Source organism: Austrofundulus limnaeus, unplaced genomic scaffold, assembly GCF_001266775.1.
Source record: "Austrofundulus limnaeus strain Quisiro unplaced genomic scaffold, Austrofundulus_limnaeus-1.0 Scaffold110, whole genome shotgun sequence".
Lineage (NCBI taxonomy): Eukaryota > Metazoa > Chordata > Actinopteri > Cyprinodontiformes > Rivulidae > Austrofundulus > Austrofundulus limnaeus.
Window position 1 is genome coordinate 190317 of NW_013952512.1, and position 21408 is coordinate 211724.

The 21408-nt window shown below is 41.0% G+C and overlaps 1 protein-coding gene across 10 annotated transcripts in view; it reads left to right on the forward strand.

The window, feature by feature from the left end:
* The window catches only part of tnk2b (tyrosine kinase, non-receptor, 2b), a 78980-nt gene that overhangs the window by 48533 nt on the left and 9039 nt on the right, over nt 1–21408 (forward strand). For 4 of the 10 annotated variants that reach the window (XM_014014098.1, XM_014014097.1, XM_014014091.1 and 1 more), the window contains 14 exons: nt 3775–3955; nt 6593–6657; nt 10286–10549; nt 10637–10789; nt 10900–11063; nt 14125–14244; nt 14429–14555; nt 14635–14781; nt 14965–15059; nt 16788–16982; nt 17145–17236; nt 17453–17560; nt 18728–19164; nt 19245–20360. In XM_014014098.1, the coding sequence (XP_013869552.1) occupies nt 3793–3955; nt 6593–6657; nt 10286–10549; nt 10637–10789; nt 10900–11063; nt 14125–14244; nt 14429–14555; nt 14635–14781; nt 14965–15059; nt 16788–16982; nt 17145–17236; nt 17453–17560; nt 18728–19164; nt 19245–20360 (3246 nt within the window). In that variant the 5' untranslated portion in view covers nt 3775–3792. Of the gene's footprint in view, nt 1–3774; nt 3976–6592; nt 6658–10285; nt 10550–10636; nt 10790–10899; nt 11064–14124; nt 14245–14428; nt 14556–14634; nt 14782–14964; nt 15060–16787; nt 16983–17144; nt 17237–17452; nt 17561–18727; nt 19165–19244; nt 20361–21408 lie in introns of those variants that run through there. The other 6 variants (XM_014014092.1, XM_014014094.1, XM_014014095.1 and 3 more) reach the window with 6 other exon arrangements.

The following is a 21408-nucleotide window of genomic DNA, read 5'->3' on the forward strand; positions in this document are numbered from 1 at the left end:
TTAGTTTTTAATATTAATTTACAATATGGTCACCCAACACTTAACAATGGCCTCTACCTCAAGAGGTAGAGGAGACAAATGGCATGCTCACTGCTGCCAACTAGTGGTCAGAGGCTGAACTACAACATGAAAATGAACGGCTGGCAGGAAAGTTGACATTTTAAACCTGAATAAAAAAATCGATACAGGGCTTTAGAATATCAATACAGTATCGGGTAATGAAATATCGTGATATTTCAGTGTATCGATATTTTCTTACACCCCTAATACTGTATATATAAAATCCAAAGGTTGTCAACCTCCATTGTGTAACCACTTGGGACGTCCTGACATCACATGGAGCTGGTTCTGGAATGTATGCTTGCGCAAAAATAACCAAAACAAAGAGGAAACTACAAAACTGGAGGAAAGAGAGATTCAACTGACCCTGTCTTCATTTAATACAAAGATTTGGACTCATTTAGTTTTTTTACTGAATGAGTCTGAGTTTGAAATGAGCTTCACTGTGTGCGAAATTTGCAAAATTAAGATGAAGCACTTTAAGAACATGACAAATTGGCTCACATTGAGTTTTGAATGAAAAAAAAAATCGATTTTGAATCTAATCGTGACCCCAAAAATCTGAATTGAATCGAATAGTGAGAGAGTAAAATATTCCCTCCCCTAATAAAAAGTGCATTCAAGGATTCCTTTCTGAAAGTTTCATTAAAAACTTTTAGTTTTATACAACACACAAACAAAACTGTTCTTGTTCTGCTGCACCTTTCTGCAGCAGGTGATAAATACCAGCATGTAAGAGTTAGAAATATATTTTTAATAATAAACCCACTGGATCACCGCCTTCCTGCCACAAGTCACAGCTCACAGCCAGAACATGATGTCCTCTCTGCTGAACCTACACTGTTTGTCTTAGATTAGTAAAAACAACTTCAGTAACTGACAGAACTACTCATAATGTTTTCCTAAGCGCCTCATTCTGTGCACAATTATTTATTTCTGTCCATGCTCCTCTTTACCTTTATTCTGACCCTCACAGGCTCAGAGTTGACACGGCCGTGTAAAGAGGCCCAACAGGAAGCTGATTTGCGTCTTTTGCGCCTTCCAGAGAAGTCTCACTCACCTGTTTCTGTCAGGAAGTCATATTTGACTTGACTCAACCTGACAGAGTTCCAAACCCTGCTGCTGACGTCTCTGATGTCTCTGGACCACAGATATGTATCAGTAGGAGCTGTTTAGAGGAAACAAGAGGTCATACTGAGAAAGACAGGTGGTCATAATGTTATGGTTGATAGGATGGAGGGATTTTTCAGATTTTTGATGTGAGGTTTGGTGTAAAAGTTGTGAGCAATGAATATCTTGCCTGCTTCAGATGTAGAAATTGTGAACAGTAAATATCTTGCCTGCTTCAGATGTAAAAAATGTAAATAAGGTGGTGAGCTAACTGTTCAATCTGTAAAATGTTATGCATTAGTGTTAGTTTACAAGTCTTTCACCATCATTAGTTTCACTCAATGTTTTACTAGCAGCAGCTAGCTGTGGCACTTCCAGGGTAGCCTGGTGGCACTTTTTACAGGATTATCACCTTATTTCTGCTCAAATATATTTGTCATGTGAGCTGGACAGAGATATAAAGGTTTAAAAATGTTTTTATTTTGAAGGACAGTGAACATGTCACACTGTGAATATGGCAACAGTTTAAACCTCCGGCTCTTTAAGCCACAGCTTCATATTTGGATGTTGGAGGGAAAAGACATGAGCTGATCCACTTTTCTGGATGTGAAGTGGAATGAACGTGTATCAGAATACAAACATTTGGTCAGAGCAGGGAGTTTTCCCAGCAGGATGAATCACTGAGAATGTTCTGATGGATACGCCTGCAGGATTTGAGCGTTTGGGGAAAGAGTTATTTTTATGACTGAATTTCTCTGTGTGTGGCTGATCTTTACTTCTTCAGCTGATCTTTATGACTTCAGCTGATTTTTACTTTTTCAGCTGATCTTTTATTACTTCAGCTGATCTTTACTTTGGCTGAACTTTATTTCATTTGATTTTTACTTAAACTGATCTTTACCTCTTCAGCTGATCTTTACCTCTTCGGCTGATCTTTACCTCTTCATCTAATCTTTACTTAAGCTAATTTTTTTTTCTTCAGCTGATCTTTACTTCGGCTGAACTTCTTCATTTGATTTTTACTTAAACTGATCTTTACTTTTTCAGCTGATCTTTACTTTTTCAGCTGATTTTTACTTTGTCAGCTGATCTTTAATTCTTCAGCTGATTTTTACTTCTTCAGCTGATTTTTACTTCTTCAGCTGATTTTTTCTTCTTCAGCTGATTTTTCTTCAGCTGATCTTTAATTCTTCGGCTTGTCTTCACTTCAGCTGAACTGTACTTCTTCATTTGATTTTTACTCAAACTGATCTTTACTTTTTCAAATGATCTTTACCTCTTCGGCTGATCTTTACTTCAGCTGATTTTTCTTTAGCAGATCTTTAATTCTTCGGCTGATCTTNTACTTCAGCTGATTTTTCTTTAGCAGATCTTTAATTCTTCGGCTGATCTTCACTTCAGCTGATTTTTCTTTAGCAGATCTTTAATTCTTCGGCTGGTCTTTAATTCAGCTCATTTTTACTTCATCTGAACTTTACTTCTTCATTTGATTTTTTCTTAAACTGATTTTTACTTTTTCAGCTGATCTTTAAATCTTCAGCTGATCTTTACTTCAGCTGATTTTTCTTCTTTGGCTGATCTTTAAATCTTCAGCTGATCTTTAATTCTTCAGCTGATCTTTAAATCTTCAGCTGATCTTTACTTCAGCTGATTTTTCTTCTTCTGCTGATCTTTACTTCAGCTGATTTTTCTTCTTCTGCTGATCTTCTTCAGTCTGTGTGTATTATTTGTGTTGACTTTCAGTCAGCCAGCAGTTCGTAGGAACAATGGGAACTGTTGGGTTGTGGGATGTGGTCAGGTTGATTTAAAGCTTTATTATTGTCTTCATTTATCATCGTAGATCTATTCTAGCTGCAGAGCTGGGTGTGCTCCATGTGAACTGTTTACACAGTTTATACTTTTATTTTTCTGAAAGCATTTTATCAGTCTACTGTTTCCTTTAGATAATTACTTCTGTTTTCAGTTCTTAATATTTATATTAGAAAACAGTGATTGGAAATCATCACAGTTTATTACTGCAGCTATAAATCAAATACAAACACAACCAGATTCATCAATAGTTGTTTAAAACAGAAAATAGTTCTGTTCCTTTAACATTTAATGATTGTAGGCAGGTAATCCTGTAACAACTAATGTCTGTGTCTGTCAGCAAAATATCTCCTGAGCCACTGGATGTATTAACTGAAACCTGCAGATAAACAGGTGGTTTTGTGGGTAAAAACAGATTTCTCACTGACTGTAACTTCGTCACATTTCCAGATGTTGGTCTCTGAGGGTCATCTCCAACATGGAAACTCTCACAGGTTGTGAGATATTTGTTAAAGAATGATTCTTTTCACAGTTTATAATCCTGTCCATCAGAATAAAGTATAATTAGGACACAGTCTGACTGGTTGTGTGTACGTAGACTCGGTGTTTCAGGCTGCTGTAAATGTTCAGAGAGGAAGCTGCCGCTGACTTCAGTTTCCTCTGTTTTTTTACTGAAAAGAAAGCTTGGTTTGTTTGCAGAGACTTTATCACCGGTTAGTTTGAGGGATTTGTCACAAGCTTTGTGAAGGTTTCAGGATCAGTGCTGATGGATTAAATAATGTGTTTGTTGTTCAGAGACTGGGCAGCAGCAGCATGCAGAGCGAGGAGGGAACAGGGTGGCTGCTGGAGCTGCTGCTGGAGGTGCAGCTGCAGCAGTACTTCAAACGCATCAGAGACCAGCTCAACGTCACGCGCCTGTCGCACTTCGACTACGTCAAAAATGAAGACCTGGAGAAGATCGGCATGGGTCGACCTGGTGAGGCAGAATGTTTGCACGTGAGGGATTTCAAATTTTGTTGCCATTAGAACAGAGCTGCACGGTGTATCGTTTGACCGTCTTCATGGCCATATACGTGTCCTTTGATGGAAGAGGGAAATTAAATCGACGTGTAAACGAGAAGTGAATAAACTGTTTTTATTTTTGACAGGGCCTACGTGAGAGTCAGAGGCAACATGTTTGTTTGTTAGTAAAATTAAATTCCTCAGGAAGCATGAACTCAAGTCCCAGCACAAAAAAAGACTAGAATAACTCAAATACAGACTAAAATATGTTTGTAACAAATTAACAAAGAAAGAAAGAAGATCAAGTTAGGTTTATCTTCAACAGGACGGCAGCAGAACTCTATATTCTAGAGCAGTGGTTCCCAAACTTTTTGTCTTCTGACCCACGATATATCCATGCAAAAACTTGTGACCCCAAATATTACTGGTCTGAGTACATGAACTTCATTAATAACCCTAAAAACACAGGCTTTTTGACAATCTAAACAGCTTATACACAAATATAAATACTTATTTTGTGTTTTTGTAATAATTATAGGGAAAATATTACATCAGTAATTATTTTTTTACCCTTTAAATTGATTTCTGGAGATTATCCAAGGTGCTTCATGACCCATWATTGGGTCCCAAGCCCAACTTTGGGAACCAAAGTGCAGTGGTTCCCAAACTTTTCAGCTTTTGACCCACAAAATATCAGTAGCAGAGACCTGTGCCCCCAACTATTTTTGGATGATAAACATTTGTATCAATTCAACAAAACATGGGCATAGTAAAAATATTTTTTATACTACATCTATCCATTTTAAATACACTAACCTCACTCATTTGTAACAACTAAGGCAAAAATGTAATTAATTCATAAAATATTTTCAGGACCCCACCCTGATGTTTCGGGACCCCACTTTGGGTCCCGACCCCAACTTTGGGAAACACTGTTCTAGAGGAATGTAACCAAATTTACTATTCAGTTTATAGTAGAAGATAAAACATTAAAAAAACTAATTTAAAACCAGATACCACAAAGCAGGTGGTATACATGACCCAGCACATCCACCGCACCAGAACTCAAAAGTTCTTAGTTTTGTAGGAATGCAGTGGTGGGCCCAAAGGATAGCCCCTCGTCAAAACTAAACAACCAAAATAATAATAATAAAATAAATAAATAAATAAAATCTGAAGCTCCCATGTTGAATAGTTTTTGAGTTATAAACATTTTTGCATGTCCAGACACCCCCTTTTCAGGTGGAGCCCCCTCCTCAAATATGGGGCCTATCGTAAAATCTTGGCTGGTGCAGTGTAGGTCGGACACATCTACATATGCTGCTAGGGCAGTGTTTCCCAAAGTTGGGGTCGGGACCCAAAGTGGGGTCCTGAAACATCAAGGTGGGGTCCTGAAAAGATTTTTTGAAATAATTACATTTTTGCCTTAGTTGTTACAAAGGAGTGAGGTTAGTGTACTTAAAATGGATAAATGTAGTATAAAAATATTGCTACTATGCCCATGTTTTGTTGACCTGATACAAATGTTTATCATCCAAAAATAGATGGGGGCACAGGTCTCTGCTACTGTTATTTTGTGGGTCAAAAGCTGAAAAGTTTGGGAACCACTGCACTTTGGTTCCCAAAGTTGGGCTTGGGACCCAATTATGGGTCATGAAGCACCTTGGATAATCTCCAGAAATCAATTTAAAGGGTAATAAAATAATTGCTGATGTAATATTTTCCCTATAACTATTACAAAAACACAAAATAAGTATAAATAAGTATTTATATTTATGTATAAGCTGTTTAGATTGTCAAAAAGCCTGTGTTTTTAGGGTTATTAACAAAGTTCATGTACTCAGACCAGTAATATTTGGGGTCACAAGTGTTTGCCATGGATATTTTGTGGGTCGGAAGATAAAAAGTTTGGGAACCACTGTGCTAGGGGCAGCTGTTTCCATGCGAGACCAAAAATCTTGGGGGAAAAAAATAAATAAACGGTACAAAAACAATATGACCCCCGCTTCGCGTGCGGTGGTTATTACAATTCTTAAAAACTACTGAATTAAAATGTGGTGCGTTCATATTAAACCCTTAAGGTCTCAACCTTTGCTTTTTAAAAGCACGATTAGTGAAACAAAACATCCACTTGCGAGTAATCCAAGTGAATCCAATAGTAATCCAAGGAACTCTCCACATGTTTATATCTGGGTTAGGAAAGATGATCCCAGCCTCTGGAGGTCTGAGCTCCGTTAAAACAGGCTCGTCCACAAAAACTCCAGCAGGAGGATGCTCACCCTGATGAACAGATCTACAGATAGATAGACTTTAGATAAATAGGATTTATTGTCATTATACTGGAGTACAACGAAATTAAACATCAATCCTTATAGTGCAAACCACAACAAAAACACGACAAAAAATACAATAAAAACAATAAAAAACAAATAAAACACCCAATAGAGTTACACAATAGATATGAAAAAGAGGTAACAGACTCAAATTAAACTTTGAAACCTTCATTTTTCATCAAAGATTAAGAATGAAAACTGTCAAACTAAAAAAGAATCTGTTCCGACTGGTTTGTGTGTCGTTATTTTACTGTTTGTTTTGTTTGTCCTTGAATCAGGGCAGAGACGGTTATGGGAGGCTGTGAAACGGAGGAAAGCCAAGCGGAAGTCCTGGATGAGCAAAGTGAGACATTTCTTTATTATTGTCCAAATATTAACTGTGAGGCTTCAGTTTGTGAGGAGGAGGCAGGTCTGAGTGTTTCAGTGTCTCTGCTTCAACACAGACCTTGTTTTTATAGTTTAACTTCTCAAAATAAAATCTGGGTGTGCGTGTGTGTGTGTGTGTGTGTGTGTGTGTTGGTCAGTGGTGTGACATCATGTCTGCCTCAGCATGAATGTAACACCTCAGCTAATGTTTTTATAACATTTATAAACCTATGTGTCACAGACTGTTTTCACTCTTCATCACTTCTGGGTTTATTCAGGTGGTGGTGATGATGATGATGATGAGCTAACAAAGTCACACAGGTCATATTGTTCTGTAGATTCCAGTTTTAGTGACTCATTTTATTCACAGCATGTAAATAGATGTTTTTTTTACACAGTGTGAGGTTTATTTCCACACAGTCTGAGCTCAGTCCTCTGCTGCTTCTTTAAATATCTGTTTCCTTCAGTTTTTGTGTTTTGACTCATTCATTCAGCAGATTTAAAGTTGTCGCAGGTACTCATGGAGGACTGGAGTGTGTTAGCCTCCAGCTAATCCTTCATCCCATCCAGTTGTTTAATCCCTGCTTCTCTCAGTGTGTTTAAATCTGCAGAACAGAGGCGAACAACGTTGAGATAAAGATGATTTTATTGAACATCAGGTTGAGGAATGTGTGCAGGAAGCGTACTGAAAGGAAAGGTGCAGCTGTGAAAACTATAAATAGTAGTGATCTTACCTGAAGAAGATGCAGTTTGGAGGATGAGAAGCTAGTGGCTAGTCCACAGGTCGAACTCCTGTCCTCGAGAGCCGCTGTCCTGCATGTTTTCTTGTTTTCCTGCTCAAACACACCTGATTTGCATGCATGGATGATCAACAGGCTTCTACAGAATTTAAGGAGTGAATTGAAGCACTGAATCAGGTGTGTTGAAGCAAAGAAACAAGGACAACATGCAGGATAGCGGCCCTCGAGGACCTGAGTTAAACCCAGAGTGAATTCTAACCTTCAAACAGCTGCAGTAGCCAATGTTTCATAGAAACTTCTATATCATCTAACATCAGTTTAATGTTTTAATGTTTTATTTTTTAACCAGCAGGTCCCTCTTCATATTTTTGCCCAAATGACCGTAATGAGGTGCAAAACTTGAAATAATAGTGCTTGGAAGAACCAATGTGAGATGTTTTACATTTGGAAGTTAATCCAAACAGGCCACGCTGATGAGGATTGTGTCTTCAAATGACTCTTATAGCACTTAATGCAAACACCTTTACACTGTGTTCACTTCACTGTCCATGCTTCAGAAATATATATATAAAAAAACAATTCTGACCTCTGGATGGATCAGAGGTGTTGCACCTGCTGAACCTGTAGAATTCTATTGGCGGGGTGTGAAGCGCCTCCAGTGCTCTAGAGTGCGACTAAAATATATGTCTGGTCGCACTGGTGCGACCGAGGGGGAGGAGGAGCGGTCGCCCGCTGAAACTAAAAGTTTCTATGTTCTTAAAAAACAATCCAGCAGTATCAATGGTCGCCCGCCGACAGTCTCATCTCTCTTAATAGCACAGCGCTCTGCTCGCAGCTCCGCTCCACATCTCCCGTGCACACACATTTGTTGTTCTATCCTCATGGGGACTTTGCATTGGCTTCCATTCATTTCCCTGTCCCTATAGCCAACCATAACCTCCCAGGTAGGCTACACACCTGACCCAAACCCTGACCTCACCAGGCTGTGTGTGCCAGGGAAATGGTCAATAACTGTACCCACCATGAAGCAAAAATCTGTACACACACACACATACACACACACACGCGCGCGCGCAACAACCGAAGTTTTTTTTTTTTTTTGTTTAACCCAGACCGGAGTCTGAAAACCAGTTCTTTCTTGTTAACCGGAGATGAAAACAAGATGTGGACGGTTTCTCACTCATCCATCTTGTTAATTTAACAGTCGGGGTCTGAGCGCAGCAGATCATTTCAGCAGGACGAGGAAGCTCACGAGTATGGCAGGCCACTTTTACACTTAATCGACTTCACCACAGTTACATTCCAAGTATCTGAAATAGTTTCTTCTGGGTCTCAGGAGGATAAAACTAGACATATTAGATATTTAAGTGAAATAATATAAGATAATAAGATTCAACTTATGGTGAAATTGCAGACTTTATGTGTTATTATTTAAAAAAAATGTGCACAACCTTTTAATAAATATCAGTAATATTTCTGTTATTAATCATTAGTCTCTGTTCATCATTCTGGTTGATCCAAGACCAAAGATCCATAGTTGTCCATCTGAGGGGCATGTTTCTAAAAACAATTTTAACCATGAAATGTTTAATATGTTTATACGATGTTCAGCCCTTAATCATTTGCACTTATTCTGGTTCAAATAAAGAACTTCATGTTTACTAGATTGTTAACTAATTATTTTCGAGTTAATGTTGCCTTAATGAACAGTGATTTAAAAAAAAATAACCTGTAAAACTCTGATGTTAAATGTGATGTGGTTGAAAATTTGGGTGCACCTAACTTTTTTGCTTCTGCGCCTAAGAAAAAATGTTAGGCGCACCGGTGCAACCCATGCAAAAAGTTAGTCCTGAGCCCTGGCCTTGTTTAGATCAGCAGTCCCCAACCCCCGGGCCATGGGTCGTTTGGTACGGGGCCGCACAGAAAGAATAAATAACTTACCTTTTTTCTGTTGTATTTATCATTCGAGTCTGAACAATGTTTTATTTTGAAAAACGAGCGGATTCTCTATGTTACGTCCGTCTATAACTCACTCTTGACGCATCAAGACGCTTATCTTGGTGAAAACAGACGTCTTTGGAAAGTTTCTTTACAAAGGAAAAGGGGAAAAGTCGATGGCACATGTCAGGAAGATGCTGCTAATAAGGTTACATTCAAGTACAAAGTGAGTGGATTGATGTTTATTATTATATTTACAAAATACTAGTTCTTGTGTTGGTCGTAGGCTGTCATTTTATTTTGCTGTATTCATCTGTCATACCTGCCGGTCCATGAAAATATGTCTGACAATGAACCGGTCCGTGGCGCAAAAAAGATTGGGGACCCCTGGTTTAGATTTAAAGAGACAGACTCAAAATGAGACACACCCCAGAAAAGGGGCGGGGCTTGTGGAGTTAAAAAAAGGGAGGATTTCAGTCCAAACCATTGCAGTTCCACTTTCTATTGAGCCGAACTGCAGGATTTAAATGTGAAATAGAAGATTTAAAAGCATCATGTGTTCTCTTTAAATGTACATCATCATACTGTAGTTCTGAGGGGGGCAGTGTGTGTTTTTAGTTGATTTATAACACACTTTTTACACAGAGACTTTACATTTAGCAGTTCAGTAAAAACTGAGTCTGTTTTTCTTTTTAAACCTTCATTTTACTAGGATTAAAAAAAAATATTTTTCAACGGTGTCCTGGTCAGAGTCTGGTCTTAGGTCAAACACTGTCTCCAGTAAACCAGAGCACAGAACAGTGTGTGTTTGTGCGTATTGTGAGGAAATAGATCTGTTTTGTGGTTTCTGAGCCGTACTGTTGAGCTGCAGGATGATGTAGAGTCAGGCTACAAACACTTTATTTATCTGTTTGTGTTTCTCTGCAGGTGTTCAGCGGGAAGCGTCCAGATGGAGATCTGCCTCAGCAGGGCCAACCAACGTCCTCCTTCCGTAAACTGTCCCTCACACCTCCCCTCTGTCTGGGTGAGGGGACCCTGTCCATGCAGTCCACTGGGGGCTCCCCCCTGGACGGGCAGCAGCAGACCCTGACCTGCCTGATCCCCGAGAAGGACCTGACACTGTTTGAGAAGCTGGGAGACGGCTCCTTCGGCGTGGTGAAGAGAGGAGAGTGGCTGACCCCTGCAGGGAAGGTGAGGAGGAGAGATTTACTGAATAAATAAAAAATAAAAAAGCTTTCAAGGAAATTTATTTGCTTCTGGAAACGGTTCTCGTCTCAGCTGAACGTGGCCGTGAAGTGTCTGAAAACGGATGTTCTGAGCCAGCCTGACGCTCTGGAGGACTTCATCTGTGAGGTCAACGCCATGCACTCCCTGGACCACCAGAACCTCATTCACCTGTATGGTGTTGTGCTCACACACCCGATGAAGATGGTAGTACACACACACACACCCACACCCCTAATGAGTGTTTACTGCAGGAAAACTCCTGTCATGTCCTGTTGTCGTCGTCTTGTCACCCGCTCTGTCTCGTTTTCTCTCAGGTGACCGAGCTGGCTCCTCTGGGTTCTCTGCTGGATCGTCTGCGGTGTGCTCACCCACAGGGTCCGGTTCTGATTCACACTCTGTGTCAGTACGCCGTGCAGATAGCTAGCGGCATGGCGTACCTGGAGCAGAGGAGGTTCATCCACAGAGACCTGGCAGCAAGGTAGAGCTGTTTACTGGTGCGAACTTTTGTTTTTAGCTCTTTTTCTCTTTTAATGAGTCAGCATTGAAACAGGAAGAGTCATAAAAGGTCTGATTCTGCAACAACTTCTTTAAGCTGTTTATCAGATACAGGTTGAGTTTATTGGAATCAGGGTTCCCACGGGTCCTTGAAATCCTTGAAAGTTTGTGGATTTGAAAAAAAAAAAACATTTCAAGGCCCTGGAAAGTTTGTGAAAACATCCAAAAATTACACTTGTCCTTGAAAGTCCTTGAATTTTTGATGGGGATTGAAGTTCTCTTTTCACACGACTGATTTTCATCATCTGAAAAAAAAATTTAAACAATAATAAAATAAAAACCTTACACTCGTTGCAGTGGATAACTCAGGATTACGGTAAACTGGCATGGCTTTCAACAACTAACGTGAGCCATAGTTATAGTTTTATCCAATCAGAGCAGAGAAGGGCGGGTCTTCTTTCTGAGCCCAGGTGAGAGCACCACAGCTCCTCCTGTCCTCATCGAGGGTCTGGACATGTTCACATCCCCCAAACCTCGCTGGAAACATTTTAATTAGCAAAAGGATGTATAAGAAGCACAAATTTGCTTAATTTAGCAGAATTTTGTAATAATTACAAAAAATATACAAAATATTACAAAAACCTAACTTTAGCTAATACCAGCTAAACATTAGCTAAAAGTGCAGCAAATAGCTGAATATAGCAGAAAGCAACTGTAAGAAGCAGAAATAGCACAAAGTAACATAAAAAAGCATAAGAAAGTGAAAAAAGCAGAAAGAAGCAGAATTTTTACTGAAATATCAGAGAAAAGCTAAATTAGCAAAAAGCAGCTAAAATTACTACAACAAAATGAAAATGAGCAGAACCAGAACAAAATGTGTAAGGTGCTGTAAAGTTTTAGAAACATTTTGAAGGATTTTAAGGATGCTGGAAAGGAAATAAATTTGGTACTGGAAAGTCCTTGAAAGGTCCTTGAATTTGATATTGACCAAGGTGGGGGAACCCTGTGGAATACACTCATCATAAAGCAAAACAAGGTGTCTCCAGGTCCTTAAAAAGTCTTGAAGTCTTATATTTATGTAGTTAAAGTTAAGGGTCTTCAACAGTAGGGAATTCATGAATAATGTGTATTTTGTCTTGAGTATGTTACTCAAAGATCTCAAGTTTTGCAGGCTGGATTTAGATTCTTTGTCTCCGCTGTGGATTTCCTAAAAGTGAGAAGAAAAAAATTGTTTCGTTGTGATGGATAAACTGACGCTGCTTTCAAACAAATAAAGAGAGCCAGAGTCACAGTTTTAGCCAATCAGAGCAGAGCAGGGCGGCTCCTGCAGTCTGTGAGCAGAGAGACAGACTGCAGGAGGAAACAGCATTTCTCTAACACCTCGACCCGCTACACTGACAGAACCGCCCGCCGCCCTGTAAAGGTGAAGTTATGTAAAAAATTATTAAACATTTAAGCAGTCCACTTCAACCGGGGTGATACCTGAACTGGTACACCCTTACCCCCAACCCCTCCCCACGAGCAGAGCCCCGACCTGCCTGGAGTTTTGTATCTGAAGTCTAACTTGTGATAAACATTAATACTGTATGTTCATGCATCATGGTTAACTTACATGTACAACTTGTGACCAAACTCCAGCTGCTGTAGTTCTTCTTATTTAACAATATTAAAGCTAAAAGATGAATATTTGAAGATCTCAGATTACAGCGAAGACAAGTCTTTGTTTAAATGTAATTTTCCTTAAACTCACAAAGTTGTCTTTGTGGGTCAGTTCCAGCTGGTTGTAGTTTATCATATTTGTACAAGTTAATCCTACAAAATGTTTTAGCAATATTAATGTGTTTTGTCTGTTTGAATGTGCTAAACTTTTATTATATTTAGAACTAAACTGTACTGTGATAAATATAATTAAATTATCAAATATGAAAATAAATAGTTTGAATGACTTCATGAACTGTAATACCTTTAAATGAAATCAGTCAAATTGATAAATTATATAAAAAATAACTTATACTTTGCAAAGAACTTTCTGTAAACACTTAAAGGGGCAATATTATGTGTTTCTCAGGCATATATTTAAATACTATACCATAATAAAGTATATATGTCACCTTTATCTGTTATTAAAATGCTGTTTTTATGTATAAATAGAAAATAAACTTATCTTCTCATCACTTCCTCTTCTAAACGCATTGAAATTGGCCTCTGTCTCTTTAAGAACCACCTTCCGCTTTTGTCTCGCCCATTTTGGTGCGGAGGGAGGGTGTCGCTCTCAGGGGAGGGGGGGCTGCCATGATACAGTTTACTTGGCATCTGAAAATACATTTCCTCAAAGGTATTTTTTAATCTGAAAAGAGCTTCACTGAGTGAGAACTAATGTTGAGAGCTCAGCACAGTTAAGTTTCACTTTCACCCGAGAGCCTGCAGGAGTCATGGGCGAGGGTGTGTGTGGGTGGGGGGTTGCTCCGCAATGAGGAAGTTCAGCTTAAAGACACGTCCCAGGGGTGTTTCTGGTCACCACCTGTTGTTTTGCTCCTCAGCATGGCTTCCTAAAAACGCTGCAGGATTTATCAAACATGTATGAATGAGTCAAGGCAAGGCTTTGGACATGTTTTTAATGAGAGTATAAACATTATAACTTGATATAAAACTCAAAAAAGTTGATTTTACATGATATTTCCCCTTTAAATTACTTTTTAGTAACTACAGAAAAGTTGTTTATAAAACTCTCTTTCTTCAGAATGTTGTTGATCTTGATGATGCAGGATAAATGATAAATTTATAGATAGTTGCATGGTGTTTGTGTATAAAGATAAAACTGGAGATACAGACACAATTAGGCCCAAGTATTCAGTAGATGTATTTTTGTCTGTTGTCCAGCACGATTCCACAACCATCGCCTAAATTTAGTTTTGTCAGTCTTAAATTTCAAAGTGTATTGGAAAGGTCTTAAAAAGTCTTAAATTTGACTTGTTAAAACCTGCAGATACCCTACTAAAGAGTCCAGTGTTATTTCTTCAACCACACTGTTTTCTTCTGTTCAGGAACATCCTGCTGGCCTCTAAATATAAAGTAAAGATTGGGGACTTCGGCCTGATGAGGGCGCTGCCCAACAACGATGACCATTATGTCATGCAGGAGCATCGAAAGGTGCCCTTTGCATGGTGGGTGATGGACAATCAAACACATACAGGAGTAGATTTAGTGTTTTATTGATTAACGCTTGAATTTATAAAGAAGGTTGAACATATTGGAGCTGACAGGTGTTTACAGAGTCTATGTTAATGTTTTCATGTCTCTAAGCGGCAGAGAACGTCTTCCTGTAATCTGCTTCGTGTCGTGTTGCAGGTGCGCTCCAGAGAGTCTGAAGACGAGAACGTTTTCTCACGCTACAGACACCTGGATGTTTGGAGTCACTCTGTGGGAGATGTTCACGCACGGTCAGGAGCCGTGGCTGGGCCTGAATGGGAGTCAGGTCAGCACGCGACCAGGAAACACACACGTTTAGAGAAGTCCTGTTGACCTCATCTTCTTCTCTTTTCAATGAAACCCAGATTCTCCATAAAGTTGATAAAGAGTGTGAACGGCTGCTGAAGCCAGAGGACTGTCCACAGGATATCTATAACGTGATGCTGCAGTGCTGGGCTCAGAAACCTGGAGACAGACCCACGTTTGTTGCCCTGCGTGAGTTTCTTATGGAGGTGAGTCATTTATTCACCACAACTGCAGATGGAGCTGTTTGAATGTCTCATAATGAACATGGACACTTGAGTTTAAATGAGCTACTGCCTCCATCTAGTGGTTTATAGAAACATCGCTCCTGCATGCAGAGGTTTCTTTTCCTCTATTAAACGTATTATTTATTATCTTGTTTGTCTGTTTAGTCCATGCCCACAGACATGTGTGCTCTACAAGACTTTACCGAGCCGGACAAACTGCACATCCAAATGAATGATGTCATCACCATCATAGAGGGCAGGTGGGTGAAGTCGTGACTGAATATTAAAGACAGGATGCTGGACAACTGCAAGAATCAGGCTACATTTACACTGCAGGCAAATGTGATCCATGTTTGACGTTTTCCTGACAGTCTGAACGCTCGTGTCGCATTTTATCTGGCTTTTTACATCAGTGCTGTGGGAGTAATAATGATACTAACCTTGAGTTTAGGTCTTGTAACTCCACACGTCTTCAGCTGCAGAACAGAAGTCCAGTTACTTTGTCTTTGTTTTTTTTATTTTTCCATGTCCTAGATGACTGAGAATCCACAGAAACATATGATAATAACGTTGCTGGACCGTATCAATCCTAAAGTTTGATACTTTACTTCCAGTTTGTTGCTTTGTTCCAAAAATAAAATGCTGCACCGGAGCATCTGGTCAGAGGCAGCTTCAGATATAAACACTGAACTAAACAAACATGTCAGAATCAACACGCTAACAAGTAGCATGTTTAGCTAACTGTAAACAAACAGCTGAGTGTGACATCGTGCAGGTCACATCAGGGCTGCGTAGAGCTCACACTGGAGCTGATGAAGGTTGCATTTAAAATATAATGTAAACGTTCACGCCAAAAAAAATCATAATTGAGCATTAAGACTTTTTTATGTCAAATAAAACAAGAAAAACGAATAATTAGTTTTTTTTTCTTTTCAGTTTTTTAGTTTTTAACTAAATTTGAAAAACAGTAGTAAAATTGAAAAGTGCTACTTTTTTAAATAGTTAAAGCTAAGATGATCTTTATATTTTGTTAGAGCACCATTTCTTACTTTCTGGCAAAACCAGAAATCATCACAGCCTGAACTCCTGCAGCGTTACGTTTTCACTGAGTGTTATTTTGAGGAGGTTGATCAGACTGTGAACAAAAATTGCTTTAATGTTTAAAGTTATGCAGAATAAGATTTGAGTGCAGCTGTTAAAATCTTTAGGAATGGTTTCTGTTTTATAGACGTCTTCCAGTCACTATAAACTCTTTAACCACTTCCTTCATTTCCAGTATCACTTCATATTAAAACAATAATCATATTTTTGTTTAGGGTTCAGGTAAGTGAAGCTAAAATCCAACACTGTGGATTTTTTATTAGTTTGACTTTATATTTTTACATTTAGGTTTTGAAAATGAAATACACTAAAAAACAGTTGTTTTTTTATTTTGAAAAGAATAAAAAACAAAGAATGAAGCGTACACAGATTGATCTGCAGTGTGAATGTAGTCTTATAGATCACTAAGTACAAAGACATGTTGCAACTGTTTAAACTTTAATGAAAACATCAGACATGAAACTAAAAAACAAATAAACAATAAAAACTAGTTAATGGAGTTAGTAACACTGTTCATCTCGGTACAATGCAATACAGTATTCTGCTTGTAAAACCCAGAAAATAGTTTAATCCTCTTTTTTTCAGTGTGTTTGGTTGATTAGCCTGATTTATTCACCTCTGCTTCAATCCTGACAAGTCTCATTAATGTCAGGTGCAGAGGGGTGCTTGTTTTTTTTCAAGATGTTCCATTTAGAATGGAGGTCAAACAGGTTAAACTTGTTTCTTCTGTTGTGCCATGAAGCTCAGACCAGTGGAGCTCTGATTGTTTCCTGAAGCCAACAGTAAACCTTGTTTCAGATCATAAATCTGTGGCTCCAGCTCGTCTGTTCAGCAGGTGGTTATCACCATCCACCTAACGTTATCATCGGCTCCTCCGTGGGTTTCAGGGCCGAGAACTACTGGTGGCGAGGTCAGAACAAACGGACCCTGAAGGTGGGACAGTTCCCCAGGAACGTGGTGACGTCTGTGGCTGGGCTGTCGGCGCACGACATCAGCAGGCCTCTGAAAAACAGCTTCATTCACACGGGTCATGGAGACACAAACCCCCAACGCTGCTGGGGCTTCCCAGACCGGATCGATGAGTAAACAACAACTTTTAAACTTAGAACAATTTGTATTTAAACCACAGATGAGATGTAATAACTACAGTGGTGAGAATCAGAGGACTTATCAGTACCTGCCAGCAGATGGCGCAGGTGAGCTGTTAAATTACATTTCTTACTGAAGTCTCTCTGCCCCTGCAGCTTATATCTGGGGAATCCCATGGACCCTCCTGATGTTTTGGCTTTTGAACACGGTGCTCCTCGGCCCATGCAGCTTCCAGGACGAACTAAAAGTGAGTTAAAGTTGCTGTTCTGTGCAGAAATCTCAGCTGTAGCTTCAGATTTATAATAAAAAGAAGCTTCAAGTGATACAACCCTGAGAGTGATTCAGCTTCTCTTTGCTTCAGGAATCTTCTGAACTCACTCTGACCTGTTGCTTCTTAACTTTCTGTCTTTGCCGCTGCTGTTTCCTTCCCTCCTGCTCCGGTGTCTGTTTTTATTTTTTGCAGAGGAGCCCCCTCCTCGCCCCCCTCAGCCAGCAGTCTTATTGAAGGGTAAGGCTGGTTTTACTTCCTGTTCCTGCCCTCTCTGTTCACTCTTAGCTCCACTCCTGAAAGGTACATCTTTCATTTCTTCACCTCTCCTTTGCAGTGCCTCTGCTCGTACTTTGTTTTTCTTAACAGGTTGTTACATTTCACCACCTCACTGAACATTTGTGCAGTGTCTCTGCTCTACGGTTTGCTGCAGAAGTACTTTTTTAGCGTTACAACCTTGGCTTTGTAGAATCAGCAGCACCCAGCAGTTTCTACAGATACGATACTTCTGTAACCTGCTGTATACGACTCATCTTTTCGCTTGTTGTTTGTGGATCCGTGTTTGACTTGTCTTTGTGGTGTTTAAGGCATCATGATGTCTTTATTCTTAAAGGGATCCATGATTAGTTGCAACATTAGACTTTATTTGATAAACATATATTTTAAATGTAAAATAAAGTTTGTAAAAATACTGTACGCTGTTTAGTTTAGTAAATGTTTTAAATTATATTTTAACATGGACAGAGCCATTTTATTTACACGCAAAGTGTAAGTGGATAGGTCCTCAGTGTGAGTGAGCTATATCCACCCTGAAGGTTAATCTTGGACAATATCTGATGATCGACTCTTTTAAATGAAACCAGAGAGCGTTGACAGAGAGGAGAAGGTAGAAATGATTCAGCCTGGAACTGAAAATATGGATGGAGGACAACAGAGCTGCTTCATGGAAAAAGAACCTCAGCTTAGCCTATTAGCTTTAGCATTAGCCCCGACGCTATCACCATATATATGTATTAGCTCAGCGCTACACATTCTCCTCTCATCACTGAGGTCCTCCATCCACATGACAGAGAGGAGGTCTTCATGAAGCAGCTCTGTTGTCCTCCATACATTTTTTCAGTTACAGGCTGAGTCATTTCTACCTTCTCTCTGTCAACGCTCTCTGGTTTCATTTAAAAGAGTCGATCGTCAAATATTGTCCAAGATTAACCTTCAGGGTGGATATAGCTCGCTCACACTGAGGACCTATCCACATCATCGTTTACCCAGAATGCTTTGCATGTAATTGAATTGGCTCCGTCCGTGTTAAAATATATTTTTAAAAATCATCAAAACTAAACAGCCTACAGTATTTTTACAGTCTTTATTTTACAGTTAAAATAAATGTTTATCATATAAAGTCTGATGTTACAACTAATCATGGATCCCTTTAAAACCTTTTGGGACATTTAATGTGTTTTGTTTTATCAGCAGAACATTGTTACGATCCAGTAAGTGAAGATGAAGATGTGACCTCTGCAGCACTCAGGAAATTATCTCTAAGAAAAACTGGCTCACTGAAAGGCCTCAGACTCAAACCCACTGCTTGGGTCCCTGGTTCCAGACAGGGGAGCGGCAGGACTGCAGGCTCAGGCCACGCCCCCTGCAGCGAAGCGGCTCTTATTGACTTCGGGGAGGAATTTCCCTCGTCCACGCTCTCACCCTCTCCTGCGTTTGACCCTCAGCTTCCTCTGCTGGCTAGGCTAGCTCAGGAAGCAAATAATCTCCTGGACAAGACCCCGCCTCAGAGCCCGTCTGCAGCGCTGCCCCGACCCCTTCACCCAACCCCTGTAATGGACTGGGATGCACGGCCACTACCTCCACCCCCTGCCTACGACGATGTGGCCCAGGACGAAGACGACATGGAGGTATGCTAACCCAAACGCAGACTGTGGATCAATCACCTCAATCTAAAATACGACTCTCTGACTGTCTGTTTCCTTCTAAGGTGAGCTCCATCAACAGCTCAGAGCAGCCGCTGGAAGAGGAGAAGAGGGCTGTTTGTGATGTCGATGGAGCTCTCTCCTCAGGACACACGATGGGGGGCGGAGCCTTCATCACCGCGGGCTCGGACAGGCCAGCTGTTGAGGACAACCTGTTTGTTCCCAACAAGCAGAATCAGGACACGTCAGCTTCTTTCTCCCAGTCTGTGGAAATCTTCCAAGAACTGCAGCAAGAGTGCATGAGGAGGCTCAACGTTCCAACAAGACCTCAGACGGTTCAGAGCGCAGAGGAGCAGCAGAGTTCCTTCTCCACCAGCGAGGACAAACCTCAGATCCCCCCACGTGTCCCTATCCCCCCTCGCCCCATAAAGAGGGGGGACTACGCTTCTGCTCGCTGGTCAAGGGATCTTTCTGTTTCGCCACTGCCGTCTGAAACCAAAAACTCTCTTTCAGTCCTAAACGGACCACCTCAGATCCCTCCCAGAGACCCTTTGTCTCAGCCGGGCTCCAGGACTCCAAGTCCCATCTGTCCGCTGGGCTCCACCCCACAGAGACCCTTCTCTGTCAGCCCCTCCAGCCTCTACCTCTCCACCTCTCCAGGTAAAGCCATGCCCACCACCCACAGCTTCGCCTCCAATCCTAAATATACTGCACCCAAAGTGATCCAGGCTCAGGAGAAAAATCCCTCCAGCAAAGGCCCCTGCATCCTGCCCATCGTCCGTGACGGGCAGAAGGTCAGCAACACACATTATTACCTTCTACCAGAGAGGCCTCCTTACCTCGACCGGCTGCAGCGCTTCTTCAGGGAGGCAGAGAGCCTCCCCACCACTGACGCAGAGGAGAGACCTGTACGGCCGCCCAACTTGGCTACAGTCAGACCAATGGTGGTCAACACACAAACAGTCCAGGGACACATCCAGGGACACGGGCTCATCCAGCCGGGGGAGCTAAAGACAAACTTGTCCTCTAATAATAACATGAGTCTGAGTGGACCATGTTCAGGGCTGAAGACATCGGTTAGTCTCCCTCGTGTGTCTTCAGACGGGTTGACAGTAGCAGAGGTCTCGACTTCCTGCACCATGACGGATGCTGGAGGACATTCACTGGACAGAGTTAAAATGGTACGCTGAGTTCTCTTCCTGTGACAAACACACTGCTGGTGTTATTACCTCCGCCGAGGAGGTAATGTTTTCTGTCGCGTATGTCTGTGGACTCTAACTTAAAAACGTGTGGACGGATTGTCACGATATTTACAGCACTTGTTCGTACTAGCACACGTAACACACCATTAAATTTTGGTGATGTTTCGGATCACGGTGTGGACACAGGATTATTTCTTTTAATTCGAGCGAATCAGCCAGAAGTTGCGAGCTCCCCCAGCCCTGCACAGAACTTCAGGAACGTGTTGCTACGTTACATGAATAACAGAGAAGACGCGGGCGCAACCGAGCCGAACCTGTTACCGGCCCACGGACTGCACCACCGGCCCAGACGCAGGTCAGAGGGCCGGTGGTTCAGTCCGTGAACCGGCCCACAGGCTGGAGTGAACCACCAGTCTGATGCGCATCAAGGAGCGACAGTTTCTGGGGCTCTGATGTTTTTCTGGATTCATTGTGCTCTAAACGATGCCATATCAAATAACTTCTCTACCTCTCCTCACCACGGGTCGGGCCGATCATACCGCACAGCTGATTTGTACTGCAGGGCGCCACCTGAGCTGACGATGAAGAGCGGGGATCAGAAAAATTAGTCCCAATAACCCTAGGCGGGCTGCTAAAACAAACAGTGGAGCTTATTAAAAACTAAAAATTCACAAAATAAGAAATGCCTTGTCCCTATTAGTGCTGCATAAATTAAATCTCTTGTTTCTGGCGTCCAGCAGAGAGATGCACAGAGCAGCGGCTCTAACGGGCCGAGTGGCTTCAAACAGAAAACTTCTCCCATAAAGCTCAGCAAAAGTCTGTGCGCAGTGCTCCAGCTCGTCATTTCACTGTGGAACATCACCTGTCAGTCACCAGGGGCACAACAAGTGGGGGTGGCCACGGGGGGCTGTGCCCCACCAGTTTTAACCTCTTGAGTCCCAAGCTTTGTGCTTATTTAAAACTTTCCCAGCTATATAAGATTAGTAGAACCTTATACATAAAATGTCCATCCATCCATCCATCCATC